This window comes from Pelobates fuscus, chromosome 8, assembly GCF_036172605.1.
Source record: "Pelobates fuscus isolate aPelFus1 chromosome 8, aPelFus1.pri, whole genome shotgun sequence".
In the NCBI taxonomy this organism is placed as follows: domain Eukaryota; kingdom Metazoa; phylum Chordata; class Amphibia; order Anura; family Pelobatidae; genus Pelobates; species Pelobates fuscus.
The window spans coordinates 60,355,760-60,372,247 of record NC_086324.1 but is presented as its reverse complement, the minus strand read 5'-3'; the positions used below and the strand labels follow the sequence as shown (position 1 = coordinate 60,372,247).

The following is a 16,488-nucleotide window of genomic DNA, read 5'->3' as shown; positions in this document are numbered from 1 at the left end:
GCAAAAAAAATCCCAGCTCCCCAGAGCTGTCCTAGCACCCCGGTCATACAAATATTCATTAACGGCTTTTTCTTGTTGGAGCAGGCGGTCGAACATTAGGAGTGTTGAATTCCAACGTGTCAGGCTGTCGCAAATCAAGCGCCTCACTGGCATGTTGTTTCGCCGCTGGATATCTGCAAAGTGCGCCATGGCCGTGTATGAACGCCTGAAATGGCCACACACCTTCCTGGCCTGCTTCAGGACGTCCTGTAAGCCTGTGTACTTATGCACAAAGCGTTGTACGATCAGATTACACACATGTGCCATGCACGGCACATGTGTCAACTTTCCCAACTTCAATGCCGCCAACAAATTTGTTCCGTTGTCACAAACCACTTTGCCGATCTCCAGTTGCTGCGGAGTCAGCCACTTTTCCACCTGTGCGTTCAGGGCGGACAGGAGTGCTTGTCTGGTGTGACTCTCTGCTTTCAAGCAAGTCAAACCCAAGACAGCGTGACACTGCCGTATGCGGGATGTGGAATAGTACCTGGGGAGCTGGGGGGTGCCATTGATGTGGAGCAAGACGCAGCAGCAGAAGAGGACTCAGCCGAGGAGGTTATGGAAGAGGATGGAGTAGGAGGAGTAGAGGAGGTGGCAGTAGGCCTGCCTGCAAGTCGTGGCAGTGTCACCAACTCCTCTGCAGAGCCACGCATTCCATGCTTGGCAGCCGTCAGCAGGTTTACCCAATGCGCAGTGTAAGTGATATACCTGCCCTGACCATGCTTTGCAGATCAGGTATCAGTGGTCAGATGGACCCTTGCCCCAACACTGTGTGCCAGACATGCCATTACTTCCTTTTGCACAATCGAGTACAGGTTGGGGATTGCCTTTTGTGAAAAGAAATTTCGTCCGGGTACCTTCCACTGCGGTGTCCCAATAGCTACAAATTTTTTGAACGCCTCAGACTCCACCAGCTTGTATGGTAAAAACTGGCGGGCTAATAGTTCAGACAAGCCAGCTGTCAGATGCCAGGGGTGACTTTCTGACATTGGCTTCTTATGCTCAAACATGTCCTTGACAGACACCTGACTGTGGGCAGATGAGCGGGAACTGCTCAAGGCGAGAGACGGAGTGGCGGATGGTTGATAGGGGTCAAGGAGGACAGCAGTGGTTGATGTGGCTGAAGATGCTGGACCAGGAGGAGGATGGCGGCTTTGAGTTTGTGTGCTGCTTGTACTCATGTGTTGATCCCATAGGCGTTTGTGATGTGCGATCATGTGCCTTCGCAAAGCAGTTGTACCTAGGTGGGTGTTGGACTTCCCACGACTCCGTTTCTTTTGGCACAGGTTGCAAATGGCATCGCTGTTGTCAGAGGCAGACACACAAAACAAATTCCACACTGCTGAGCTCTGCAATGACGGCATTCTGGTGGTGGACACAGCATGTGTTGATTGGCGTGCTCTCGGGCTGACCCCGGGTGCCGATGCATGCTGTCTGACTGTGCCACTAGCTCCTTGCGACGACCTCCCCCTGCTTCCAACTCGTCTCCTCCTCCTCTCTGTCTCCCCATCTGAACTTTCGCCCTGTTCTTCTTCTTGCCGAGCGGGCAGCCACGTGACATTCATGGACGCATCGTCATCATCAACCGCTTCACTTGTATCTAACAACTCAGCAAAGGAAGCAGCAGCATCATGACACCGTTCGTCCATGTGTGTAGATAACATATCCCTGTTATCTACATCCTCTGGCAATAATGGTTGCGCATCACTCATTTCTTCAAACGGATGTGTAAACAACTCCTCTGACAGATAAAGTGAAGCGGCTGTGGTGCTAGTGTTGGTGGTGGCGGCAGGCGGGTGAGTGGTATCTTGAGAGGTGCCCGAAGCTAAGCTGGAGGAGGATGGTGTGTCAAGGATCCGAGCGGAAGCTGTAGAAGATTGGGTGTCCTGTGTTAGCCAGTCAACTATGTCCTCAGAACTTTTCAAGTTCAGGGTACGTGGCCTCTGAAAACTGGGCATTATTCTAGGGCAAAACGGAATCACAGCACCACGACCACGACGGCCCCTGCGGGGTGGCCTGCCTCTGCCTGTCATTTTTTGGGGGATTAGTGGTACTATGCGTGCAAGCTACTGTGAGACCAGATATGAGTGGCACTGTGCAGTGGCAGAGGTTGGCAGAGTACACACTGTAGGCCTGACACACCCGCTTGAAGACAACCAACTGCTATTCAATCTATAACAGTGAAAACATGTTTTTGTTTTTAAATGCACGCTATTGTGACACCAGATATGAGTGACACCGTGCAGTGGCAGAGGTTGGCAGAGTACACGCTGTAGGCCTGACACACCCGCTTGAAGACAACTAACTGCTATTCAATCTATAACAGTGAAAACATGTTTTTGTTTTTAAATGCACGCTATTGTGACACCAGATATGAGTGACAATGTGCACTGGCAGAGGTTGGCAGAGTACACGCTGTAGGCCTGACACCCGCTTGCAGACAACTAACTGCTATTCAATCTATAACAGTGAAAAAAGTTTTTGGGTTTTTAAATGCAATCTATTGCGACACTAGATAAGAGTGGCACTGTGCACTGGCAGAGGTTGGCAGAGTACACGCTTTAGGCCTGACACACACTTATGAAGGACACTGACTGCTATTATATTACAGTCAAAAACTTTTTTGTTTTTAAATGCAAGCTATTGTGACACCAGAAATGAGTGGCACTGTGCACTGGCAGAGGTTGGCCGAGTACACGCTGTAGGCCTGACACCCACTTGAAGGATACTGACTGCTATTAGATTACAGTCAAAAACTTTTTTTGTTTTTAAATGCAAGCTATTGTGACACCAGATATAATTGGCACTGTGCACTGGCAGAGGTTGGCAGAGTACACACTGTAGGCCTGACACACACTTATGAAGGACACTGACTGCTATTATATTACAGTCAAAAACGTTTTTGTTTTTAAATGCACGCTATTGTGACACCAGATATGAGTGGCACTGTGCACTGGCAGAGGTTGGCAGAGTACACGCTGTAGGCCTGACACACAGACGCTTGCAGACAACTAACTGCTATTCAATCTATTACAGTGAAAAAAAAAATTTGTTTTTAAATGCAAGCTATTGTGACACCAGATATGAGTGGTGGCACTGGGCAAGTGGGCACAGTATCCACTGTGAGCCTGACACAGAAGCTGGCAGGCAGGCAACTGCAATTAGATTACACAGGGAAAAAAAGCAGACTGATGTTCTAGCCCTAAAAATGGCTTTTTGGGGTGCTGTCCTTACAGCAGAGATCAGATGAGTCCTTCAGGACTGTAGTGGACACTGAATACACTAGCCTAGCTATCCATTTCCCTATCAAATCAGCAGCAGCTACACTTTCCCTCCTCTCACTAAGAATGCAGCTTCAGAATGAATCTAAAATGGATGCTGTACAGGAGGTGGGAGGGTCTGCTACTGATTGGCTGGAATGTGTCTGCTGACTGTAAGGCACAGGGTCAAAGTTTACTCAATGATGACGAATAGGGGGCGGATCGAACCACGCATATGTTTGCCCGCCGTGGCGAACGCGAACACGCTATGTTCGCCAGGAACTATTCGCCAGCGAACCGTTCGGTACATCACTACTTATATGTTAGTGATGGCTAGATGACTGGGCCAGAGCACCTACAAAACATCAAGTCTTTTGGGGTGTTCCTGGTATGCAGTGGTTAGTACCTACCAGAAGTGGTGCAAGGAAAGACACACAAAAGAGCTGCTGTAGCTCAAATTACGTGTGCGACATTTACTTGGACAATGGCAGCAGGATGCCCTATGGGAAGAAGGCAGACAGGCTGAGGCAGTGTTATGTCACTTTGGAACTTCGGCCCTTCGGACATTCGTAAACATCCGAATGGCATGAAATTTGTACGAATGTACATTCGAAACAAAACTAATTGTACATGTCTATTGCTCATTTCATTGGAAAGGGAATAGTGAAACCGTATTGGGCAAGCAAGCATTACGTTGCAGTACAGGAATTAGCTTATTGGTCAAGGTTCCTTTCATCATTCACGTAATTTTCCCTCCCTCTCTCTTGTTTGGCACTTTTCAGAAATCCGAATCACTTCGGCACTTCTTAGCTTCGGCACTTCTGCACTTCCAAACTACCGAACTTCGTCACTTCGGAACTTCAGAGCTTCGGGACTTTCGTAAGCATCGTAATGTCCGAATGGCATGAAATTCGTAGAAATGTACATTCAGAAAGAAACGAATTGCACATGTCTATCCCAGATCTCAATCTGATTAAGCATCTGTGAGATGTACTGGAACAATAAATCTGATCCAAGGAGGCCCCACCTCGTAACTTCAGGCCTTAAAGGATTTGTTGCTAATGTCCTGGTGCCAGATACCACAGGACAAATTTAAACTCGACTCGTAAGTCGGGGCCCTGCTGGAGATGTCAAGAAGAGCCGGGATCAATGGTCCACATCTGGTGGTCCTGCCCGGCACTCAAAGCCTTTTGGGATGGTATTTCAGATGTCATAACGGCATCTACTGGCAACGCAGTACCACACACGCTAGAAACATACCTACTATTAGCAATACCACATAAGCTGCAAAAGGTTGACCAATATCTAACATACCACATCATCATTGCAGCGTTAACAACAATCAGTAGATCATGGTTAAATAAAAACCCACCTAGTGTTGAGCAATGCATAGACACAATAGATATCACCAAGAGATATGAAATGGAAGCAAGACGGTTGCGGACCGCAAATAAAACTTGGGCAACTGCGTGGCAAAAATGGGAACAGTGGCGAAACATGAACCACTAACCAAATTAAAACCTACTACGTGGTAAAGATTACTAACAACTTATACTCAAGTACATAACCGACCTCCTCCCCCCTCCTCCACCCCCTCCCCCCGTTTCTTACAAGTTTACAATCCCTACAAAACCTTTTACAAATCTTTTTTAACTCAGAGCCACCTAGCCACAAGACTGGGTGAGCGGACTGATAAATATGAACGCAGTTGCAGAGATGAATGGGTGATGCTAGGTTATGTCTCCTCAAGTTGGAAAGACGACTGATATCACCTGGTTTCGTTTTTCTGTATAACATGACATGCTAAAATGTACGACATAACTGCTGTAACTGTACAATACCTTAAAACTCAATAAAAATATTGAAAAAATATATATAAAAAGTAGGTTAAGGCCAGATAACCTTTGTAACCCTATAATTGGATAGCACTAAATCGTGAATGGAGAGTTTCCAAGACGGCTTGAAATCGAGGAGTACATTCATATTTCAGAAGTAGTTAATGATTGACTGAATATGTGTAATTGATGATGGAAGAATACAGTCGGCTTTTTAATGTTACCAGCGTAGGCCTTCATGCCTCAGTAGGTCTACAAACATATCCAAGCTTTTCATTTAGTAGCAACCAGTTCAGAATGTATTTAATAAGAAATTAACACTTCTCACAAAAGTCAAATCTGAATTAGAATGTTTAAATTTATGTGATTATTACACTCTATTTAAAGGTATTGTGACAACATTACATAAATTGTTATATAGAATAAAACTTTTTATTCACTTTTTTATATTTATATTATTTGTTTCTCTTTTTTAATAGAAGAATTAACTATTTATTCATTTATTGCATACTGAGTACCTTGGTCTTGATAGAAAGTCAATGGTTTCAGTGTTTAGTCACACAATAATGAGGCATGCAGTAAAAGGGAAGAATTAAAGGGTTGTTTTGGCAGTAAACACATTAATAATTATTATTTCCCTACCTGCAGCTAAGGCAGGAGCCACAGACTCAGGTGCATGGCCTGACTGTGACTCCACCTATGCTGGTTATATGTTTTTTTGTCAGAGCAGTCATTTACAGTGGGAAATTCCTTTACCTGGGGTGGGCTGGGCAAAAGATGAAAAGATCCTCAAGAAAAAAAAAATGACTAGGAACTAATTTAAATGTCTGGATGTTTGGTTTCTCCCTGAACAATCACCTGCTCATCCCTTAGACACGGAGAGGCTCACCTGCTGTGTCCTGACTAAACAGCTGGCTCAACAACTTCTAAACTCTTTTCTGGCAAGCCTAATCTGTTTATTTTTATTGAAACACTTTCATCATAGCATAAGCAAGACAGATCACTCCAGAGGAAGATGGAGAAACTTGTCAGGCAGTTCTGGAGTTAGTAAGTTCATCTGGAATGATGGAGTTTTCTGTATCGACCAAGTAACGGAGGCCTCTACAAGTTAGTTAGTTTGTATTCTAAATCATGAGGGACATTTGGCTGAGGAGACGGTGATACCATTTGGACCATGAGGACTTATCTGGCTTCTCTGAGTGTGAATATTTAGAAATCAGAGGGAAGTTGTGTTGAATTTTGTACATGGACCCAAGTCTGAGAAAGACCACTGATGTCTGCCCTGCTGTTGGTTTGTGTTTTGCTTGTCTTGAGCAAGACTAAAACCATAGAAGTACAGTCATGGACACCGTGCACAGGTAACAAATTATAACAAAAAATATTAAGTCATTCAAGTTGTTGAGAAAAGGGACAATGTGGGCATTGTGTAAACTAGGTTATTGATTAACAAAGGTATAATTTACCAAAACACGTAAAATCATCGCATCTTTGCATTGCTTCTGTGTTTTATTTGTATAATTGTTACTTTTCTGTAAGCAAATGTCTTTCGATTTTTTAGAAGAAACAAGGACTAGCAATCCAATTAATGCTCATGTGGTTTCTAGATTCCTGTCACATTCTCCTAATTTCTATTATTGTTTTGTTCATTAGTCACCTGTCCAATACTTTATACACTTTGTTTATTTAAGTCACTTTCAGACCACTGGCTGGAATTGGGATGTTCTACTATAAACATTTTTAGCTGCTTGACATCCTTATGAGCAGATTAAAAGAAATTATTATATATATAATAAAAAAAAAACAGAGACCAGAATGTACCGTGTACTGCTTTATGGAATACCACTTTTAAATGCACCTTTATGTATTGTAGGTCAGTGTCTCTTGGCAGAACAGAATTCCTGCAATTAATGTAGATACTGCAAATAGTTTTGCTTTGAATGGGATTGGTTAAATTGGTATCAGACAGAGACAAGTTATGCGCTCCTAAATAAGATGGTTTCTTGCCATGAATTTGACGCTTCATGGTGACATGAGGTTCCTTTTCAAAAGAAACCTATTCTGTTAAAGTTCTGTAAAAAAACAAAAAACACTAATCATGGCTTTTTCAGTAAAGCAGTATTCATCGGGAAATTTTTGGCTACAATAGCGATTCTGGTGAAATTCTGTATAGGGGAAAACAGTACAATATTGGGGTATCAAATGAAAAAGACAGAAATAAGCGCTCTCTTCTTGAAAGTGAACTGCAGTTCACCAACAAGGTGTTCCCTCAACCTTGTGAGAAGTGGACAAATATAACAAAAAAGCTAACCTCTTCAGCATGCGTGGGATAGCGCTGTTCACCTTGTTATATTTGTCCACAATATTGGGGTAGTGTGACATAGTGGTGGACTTAAAACAATATGGCCATATAGTGGAACTGAATCCCCATATTTGTTTGCTGATATAGGTAATTTAATTAGCCTTAAAATTGTAAAAAAAAAAAAATATTTGTATGTGTTCCTTAGTCTGTATTATTTTCTGTGATGTGTCTCAAAACACATGCGTGAAAAGCAGGAGATTAACATAGACTTGTTTTTTTTAAGTGTGAGTTGGTGGTAGTGGTGGTTGGTTATGGATCTTGGTAAACTACTTATGTACCGTAAAAACTATTCCATAGCACAACTGTTCAAACAATGTTATTATTACACCCGAGAACCAGCACCTCTGCAGTGATTGATCATTTCAATGTTTGTACTACTGATAATAGAAACACACCCACTACGTGTACCTCTATAGTATATTTCTTCTTTGTGAAGCCAATAAATCCAGCAGGTTTGTTTTCCTGCTCTTTTTCTTTGGTCTGGGCTGATCAAAGTCACCTGCACATTTATAACCCTTTTAGTGCTGGTGATATGTACATTCTAATGTGTATATTCATTAATGGACAAGCCAGAACTACTCATTCAGAAAATGTGTGGATGACACAGGGTCCTATTCGGGCAAGTATAAAAGTCTAAATTAACCATTGTATTCAATGTAATCTAACCTATAGATCAAAACACATCATAGCATGGGGCCACATGTTAGTTTTTAAAGAGGCAAACAAGTTTAATTTAACCCATTTAGCTCCCAAATTGATAGTTCTTACCTCTATGACAACAACTGCATGCTAAAAATAATGCACCAAAATCTTCTTACCTGTATGTATTTTTTTAATTTTGTTAGTTTTAGCTGTTTAGTAGATAATTCCCTAAATTGGTGCCCTTATGTGAGATATCCATAAAGATACCAAATTAGGGTGCTGTTTAGCAGGTAGCACCCTTAAATATGACAATTCCACAAAAGGATAGCAAATAGGGGAGTTATCGGATAAACAAAGATCAAAGTTAAGAGGTGTCAGCCAGCCCACAACAAGAAATCTGGGTGGCTAATGTGAACTCTATGCAAATTTGTTGACTGATGCCAATGTGCGCTGCATGCTGGCATCAGACAGCCAATGGCAGCACATAACCTCATCCACTGGTGAAAAATGTTAGTGACTCCCCCAGTTTTGACTGTTGTATCTTATGTACAACCCCCCTTGTTGTTCCTAGAGTCGTCACTGTGTCTGCATGTGTGTCAGTGTGTCATCTCCCCAACACTACACACAAATACACTCCTGCATTTCAACATCAACACTACATACAAAACCTCCAGCAATATATATAACCACATCACTGCATTCCAAAACCACAGAACACACAAATGCATGCTTGCATTCAAACGCCAACACTTTGTACAAACACACCCCTACATTCACTCACACATACCCCATACAAAAACATGCTAACATTCAAACACACAAACACTGCTCAGTGCTAAATAGATTTGTAAAAATTGCTGTTGTGTTTTACATTTTAAAGTTGGGAGGGAGCTGCCCAAAGTTAGCGGGTTTATTTCTTTTTTTGCATTGTTTTAAACGAAAACGACACTTTTACTGGTGATGTCATCGTCGCAATATGTTTTACTGTTTTAAACACTCATATTTGTATTCAGCGACGTCTCCTGAGTATAACAAGACCCCCTATGTACAGGTTTTATGGTGTTTTGGAAAGTTACAGGATCAATACAGGGCTTGCCCAATTCAGTTTGCCAGATTGGTTTGCTGGGTCTGTGTTGCCTTTTGAGACCATATGGTAGCCCAGGAATGTGAATTAACCCCATCATGGCATACTATTTTCAAATATAGACAACCCAGGGTATTCAAAATGGGGTATTTCCAGTCTTTTGTAGAAGCCACTTAGTCACCAACGCTTGCCAAAGTTAGCCTTTTTATTTGTTTTTTGCATTTTTAAAAACAAAAACTGCAGTTTTATGTGTGGTTTTATCGTCGTGATATGTTTTACTGTTTTAAACACTCATATTTGTGTTCAGCAAAGTCTCCTGAGTATAACAATACCCCCATGTACAGGTTTTATGGTGTTTTTGAAAGTTACAGGGTCAATATAGGGCTTGCCCTATCCAGTTTGCCAGATTGGTTTGCAGGTCTATGTTACATTTTGAGACCATATGGTAGCCCAGGAATGTCAATTAACCCCATCATGGCATACTATTTTCAAATGTAGACAACCCAGGGTTTCAAAATTGGATATTTCCAGTCTTTTTTTTACTTTTTGAAACTCTCATATTTGTTTTTAGCGAAGTCTCCCGAGTATAACAATACCCCCCATGTACAGGTATTATGGTGTTTTGGAAAGTTACAGGGTTAAATATAGGGATTGCCAATTAGATTCTCTGGAGTGTCTGCCTGGGTTGACAGGCAGGTGCCTCAAATTATAATTAAAGTAACACTCTAGGCACCCAGACCACTTCAGCTTAACGAAGTGGTCTGGGTGCCAGAACCGTCTAGGATTAACCCTTTTTATTATAAACATAGCAGTTTCAGAGAAACTGCTATGTTTATAATAGGGTTAATCCAGCCTCCTGTCACGGCTTACCTTGCTGGGAGTCCAATATGCAGAGATATGCTCACCCTTGCAATTAAACACAGGCCAAGGTGGTCAAGGAAGAACTCACCTGGCCTGTGAGTCTGTGCACGGGGGCTGTGCAGGTTAATGCTCGAAGTCGCAGTACAAAAAAGGAATAACCAGGAGAATAGTCGTGGGTAAGCCAGTGGTCAGAGGATGCCAGAAATCAGGAGATACGAGTAGAGAGCCGAGGTCAGGGGATGCCAGAGGTCAGGGTACAAACGAATATCAATCCAAGGTCAGGAGAACACTGGAACATGGAACAGCAATACTCTAACCAGAGTCAATGAACTGACACTGCCTTTAGGGAGAGGCAGTGTCTTATACCTGGCTAATGGGTGATCAGCCGCAGGTGTGCTAGGATCGTTGAAGCAGCCACAGAATAATGTCCAGCCCCCAGTGCTGGGAATAAGGCAAGATGGACTTCTGGCTATCTCTTGAGCTGATATGGTGGCTCAGAGGTAAGAGCGCAGGTCCAGGACTGCAGAGCACTTAGGTTCAAATCCCTCTTCGGGCACTAAAGGGGCGACCCCGTCTGGGGGGTCACGGTGAGAACCCTGACACCTCCAAATCCTCTAGTGGCTGTCTCCCTGACAGCCGCTAGAGGCGCTTGCGTGATTCTCACTGTGAAAAGGGAGGATTGGATTCAGAGCCGAAAGGGAGGATTGGAGGCGGAGAGGAGGAGGAGAGCTCCCCGCCTGGCGCTGGAGAAAGGTAAGTGTTTAACCCTTTACTCTCCCCAGAGCCCGGCGGGAGGGGGTCCCTGAGGGACTATAGTGCCAGGAAAACGAGTATGTTATATACAATCAAATAATTATGTAGTTAATAGTTAAATATGTAGAATGTATGTGTGTGTATATATATATATATAAATAGAATGTTTTTTTTTAAATTTATATTAAATAATTTAATTAATACAATGTTAAACAAAAATCTACACACCAGTCAAGCCATAAGTCTTACTTTTCCCACATAAATCACAAATTTGCAGTGATGTTTCTACCACAAAGGATCCTGGGTGGGCATATGCAAATTAGTTCAACAAAGAATCACATTTTTGCCTCATTCCATTTTAAACATGGATTCCTTTGAGTATGTGTTTGCTGTATACAACAGCTTTGAAACACAACTTGGGAAAAGATGCAAAGCCAGTAAAACACTCATGGACAGCTGTTTCATTGTTAATGCAAATCATCAGCATGAGGTTGGTTACTGTTTGCTTATTGAGGCTAGGTAGTGCTTGGGAAGGAAATCCAGGTTATGGTGGGAAAAAATTGTGTATATATATATATATATACATATATATAAATATATATATATATATATATATATATATATATATATATATATATATATATATATATAAATAAATACATACACATACACTTTTATATCCGATATATATATATGTGTATATATATATATATATATATATATATATATATATATATATATATATATACATACACACACACATACACTTTTATATCCGATATATTTATATTATAAAATAATTAAAGCATTTAATAATATATTATACATATATAATGCATATATATGATTTCCTTATAAGTGTATTTTGAGATATATGTGTATATATCTCAAAGTACACTTATAAGGAAATCATATATATGCATTATATGTGTTTAATATATTATAAAATGCTTTAATTATTTTAAATTATATTTTTATACTTTTTTGCAGCCTGGGGGACTGCCTGACAGCTCAGACAGTCCCCCTGCTGGATGCTCCATAGACTCCTATTGCAGCTATGTGATCATGGTGATCACATGGCCCTGGCGGTCCGGAGTGGCCAGAGAAGCTGTAGGGGGACTGCTGGTGTCTCAGGCAGCCCCCCTGACCGTGATCTCCGCAGATCGTCGGTCCAGGTAAGTCCAGGGCTTCTATTTGTCGGACGCACCTAGTACATCCGCGGTTGTTAAGGGGATATATGTATTTATAACGTCATTCTAAATGTATTTTGATTTAAATATATATGTATATTAATATCAAAATACAGTTAGAGCAAATTTAAACCGGTATATCATTTTTAAATATTTTTATTTAATTTATTTAATTTAATTTTTTCAATTTATTTATTTATTAATGTTATTTATATATATATATATATATATATATATATTTACATATAATGTAATTAAAGTCACTCTAAGAGTATTTTAATATTAATATATTTACAAGTAATATATATATTAATATTAAAATACACTTAGAATAATGGATTATGTATGTGTATGTGTATGTTAAAGTATTTAAATCATATATATGTAAATATATATACATAATCTAAGTACTTTTATTTATTTTTTTAAACTTTTATTTAAGTTTTACAAGCTTTGTAAAACTTTTCTGCAGGCATTGCAGACGGAGAGCTCAGGCAGGCCCCCTGCAGGCACTGCACAAACCTGCTATTCCGGCCCTGTGATCGCAAGAACCCCGCTATCACAGGCCCGGGTGGGGAGGGGAGGGGCAGATCAGACGCAGGGGGACTGTCTGGGACGCCAGGCAAGTCCCCACATTGCGATCCCCAACGGGGGATCACCAGCGATCAGCTAAGGGGAGATTTGGGATCGGACGTACCAGGTACATCCGCAGTTGTTAACGACCATTTTTTGTCAAACGTACCTGGTACGTCAGAGGTCGTGAAGGGGTTAAATATACATAGGGATTTGGAAAAGAACGCAGGTAACTTTTCTTTGGGTTTTTACCGTATGTATTTGGGCTGATGTGTACTATGGTCATTGCAGCCACCCAAGAGTAGTGGGAGTTTGAGCGCAGGACCTGTTTTTTTTGTATTTGTATTCACTTTTGTATCACACAGCTAGGTTACAATGCTGCCGCCCATCCCATGTGTTCCCTATTAAGGGTTAATAAGCATGTAGGGGTGTATATACAAAATACCCCTCTCTGTCTCACCTGAGATATCTTTGCCAGAAGCGCAAGCAGGGCCGGCCTTAGGGGTGTGCGAGCTGTGCGGCCGCACAGGGCGCCATGTAGCAGGGGGCGCTGTGCGGCCGCACAGCCGGCCGGAATTAAAAAAAAAAATTTTTTTTTTTTTTTTTTACATTTCCGGCGGGGGCGGAGCTTACCGTGCGGCGGGGGCGGAGCTTACCGTGCGGCGGGGGCGGAGCTTACCGTGCGGCGGGGGCGGAGCTAAAAGCGCCGGAAAACTGCTGCAGGGGAAGCAGGAAGGAGTCCCTGCTTCCCCACCAAACAGTCACCAGGAGCTGCACTGCCTCCACAATGAGTGATTGTCAGGTGAGTGTGAGTCTCTGCCTGTGTGTATTACTGTCTATGTGTGTATGACTGTCTGCCTCTGTGTGTCTGTGTGTATGACTGTCTGCCTGTGTGTATTACTGTGTGTGTGTGTGTGTGTGTGTATGACTGTCTGCCTCTGTGTGTTTGACTGTCTGCCTGTGTGTGTCTTTGTGTATGTCTGTGTGTGTGTGTGTGACTGTCTGCCTGTGTGTGTGTGTATGACTGTCTGCCTGTGTGTATTACTGTCTGTGTGTGTGTGTGTATGACTGTCTGCCTCTGTGTGTCTGTGTGTATGACTGTCTGCCTGTGTGTATTACTGTCTGTGTGTGTGTGTGTATGACTGTCTGCCTCTGTGTGTCTGTGTGTATGACTGTATGCCTGTGTGTATTACTGTCTGTGTGTGTGTGTGTATGACTGTCTGCCTCTGTGTGTCTGTGTGTTTGACTGTCTGCCTGTGTGTGTCTTTGTGTATGTCTGTGTGTGTGTGACTGTGTGTGTGTGACTGTCTGCCTGTGTGTGTGGATGTCTTCCTGTGTGTGTGTATGGCCGTCTGACTCTGTGTGTGTGTCACATACAACCAATACACGCATATCACACACTGTTAATACACCCATTACAAATATCACACATAGCATACATATCACACCTACTATCACATACACAGACAACACAAACATTACAGCATACATGGATGACCGGGGGGGGGGGGCGCTGTGAATATTTTTCGCACAGGGCGTCTAAATGCCTAAGGCCGGCCCTGAGCGCAAGGTGAATGGTTGGTTAGTGTAGGACCCACCTAAGAGGTTTGCCTTGACGTGGCAGGTGTGTATTCCCTCTAATGGCCATTGGAGTAACGAAATAACCTCCATTTGTTTAAATATACATAGGGATTTGGGAAAGAGCGCTGGTAACTTTTTTCTTTTATTTAAATTTAAGTTCTAGAAAACTGTGTAATGACTCTCACTCTACATTGTTCACTCTCTGGATCAGAAAGCTATTAACAATACTAGGTACAAGGATGGTTTAAACTCCCCAGTACGTGTTTTGTTACTTTCAGGAGGATTTGGGTTCTAGTTTAGAGTCTTGCTCTGTTTACTCACGACGACCTTATCTGTAGTCATTAAAGGCTCTGGTTATGCTATATCAAATCTTTCTTCTCCCATGCAATAGACCACAAAGGGACACCGAGTTGATTCAGGTGGTTGACATGTAGATCCCGAAATCTACTGCACCGCATGTGGCATCACTGCTAAACAAAATAAATGAATGTGACAAGTCTAGAATTAATTACGTTATTCCTATATTCCAGAGTGGATATTATCTTATATAACAGGGGTGCCCAAAAGGTAGATGTGTCCTCAGTACATTGCTTTATGCAGTATGTGTCATCATACAGTTAAAGATTGGGAAGGCATGATGTTAAGTTTAGTTTTGCATCAACTGGGGTTACCTGTAGGCTACCAAAGTCACAGTGTGGGGCTTAGGATGCAGTTATAGAGCATAGATTATATGTAACGAGAAGTCAGCAAGTGCCATCATCAGGCTTCCGTGACTTTAGCACCAATTCACTTGGCATTCATTATAGCATAATACTAAGGGTCACCTTAGGTTAACTTGTTTTATTTAATTTATTTCGTAACACACCCAGTGAATGCCAGAGGCTCACTCTTATTTTTACTCAGAGGGTTAACACACCTGCCAGAAATAAAACATGCTACAGAAAAAAAACCTAAAAAAAGTCATGCTAGATGTAAGGAGCAACAAACAGTGACAGAACAAGGAGTGGGAGTACAACTTTCGGTTAATCCATGTAAATTTAAAGGAACAATATAGAGTTAGGGAAACAAACCTATATTGTTATAGCTTACCCTCTCTCCCTCCCCCCCCCCCCCCCCCCCGTTTGCCATACAATTTAAAAATAAAAGGGTTTCTATTTACCTTTTTCAATTGTTGCGACTTGGTGCTGCCTACCTCATCACCACCTGCGACATCATCGATGATGCAATGGTCCAATCCAATCTAGAGGAATTTTGGGGACATAATGCACATACACTTCCAGCACCGCACATGCATCCAAGCTCCTCTTAGAATAAATGTAATTTTAGCCTTTCCTATGAGCTGCAATTGATGATATTCGATGTTGAATGTCACATGGCCGAGTTTTACTCAGACAGTGATCGGAAGCACCTCTAGAGGTTGTCAATATGGCAGCATTTAACCCTTCAAGTTAAACATTGTCGTTTCTACAAATTCAGCAAAATGTTTTCACTTGAAGGGTTAAAATCAGATAAAGTGTCCTGGGTGGTCAGTTGTCCTTTAAACATATGGGAGTTACCACCAAGTTAGGAATTGTGTGAAAATGACAGGGAAATAGATTTATTATAAAAATAGCCACGGTAAGAATATGATCAGATCTAAGACAGAGGCTAAGAGGTCCAGCTGTTTTTGTTTAACATAAGCAATCGCCTTGTATTTCTCCTTTAATACGAATATTTAAACATACTTACAGGATGGCAACAAAGATGGTGAAGTGTAAGAACCACAACCACATCAGCTCATTGTATTGGTTATGATGCAAAGAATCTGTGAGAATGTTTCTCTTGGGTTTGTGTCAAAAACACATCTTAGAACATTTCACACAAACGAGAAAACATGCTTGCAGACCTCTGGCACCATAGTGGTTATAGTATTTAACCCCTTAAGGACACATGACATGTGTGACATGTCATGATTCCCTTTTATTCCAGAAGTTTGGTCCTTAAGGGGTTAAAGTAAACCTCAAATAGACTTGTAAAGTATGGCGTATACTGCACCTCAGCTATCATACATACATAAACCTTCAGGGAATGATGTAAACCTCAGGAGAAAAGAGAAGACAATAATAGTGCAATACAATATGATACAATGCAAATGGTGTAAGTAATCGTTATAAGAAAACCACTCACATATAATAGAGCTATTTAAAGCTCTGCTGTGTAGCTCATGGATGGTATAATCCCCATCTAAGGATAAATGGTGGTTGGAATGATGTTGATCCTCCAGATGCCAATGCAGGTTAGTATGGTGTATATAGGAGGTAACCATACTATT

At 41.8% G+C, this 16,488-nt stretch overlaps 1 protein-coding gene across 1 annotated transcript in view; it reads left to right on the top strand.

Moving 5' to 3' along the window:
• Positions 1-6,197: 6,197 nt before the first annotated feature.
• The window catches only part of TSPEAR (thrombospondin type laminin G domain and EAR repeats), a 112,010-nt gene continuing 101,719 nt past the window's right edge, over positions 6,198-16,488 (top strand). The window contains exon 1 of the mRNA XM_063429910.1: positions 6,198-6,492. Within this exon, the coding sequence (XP_063285980.1) occupies positions 6,408-6,492 (85 nt within the window). The 5' untranslated portion in view covers positions 6,198-6,407. The remainder of the gene's footprint in view (positions 6,493-16,488) is intronic.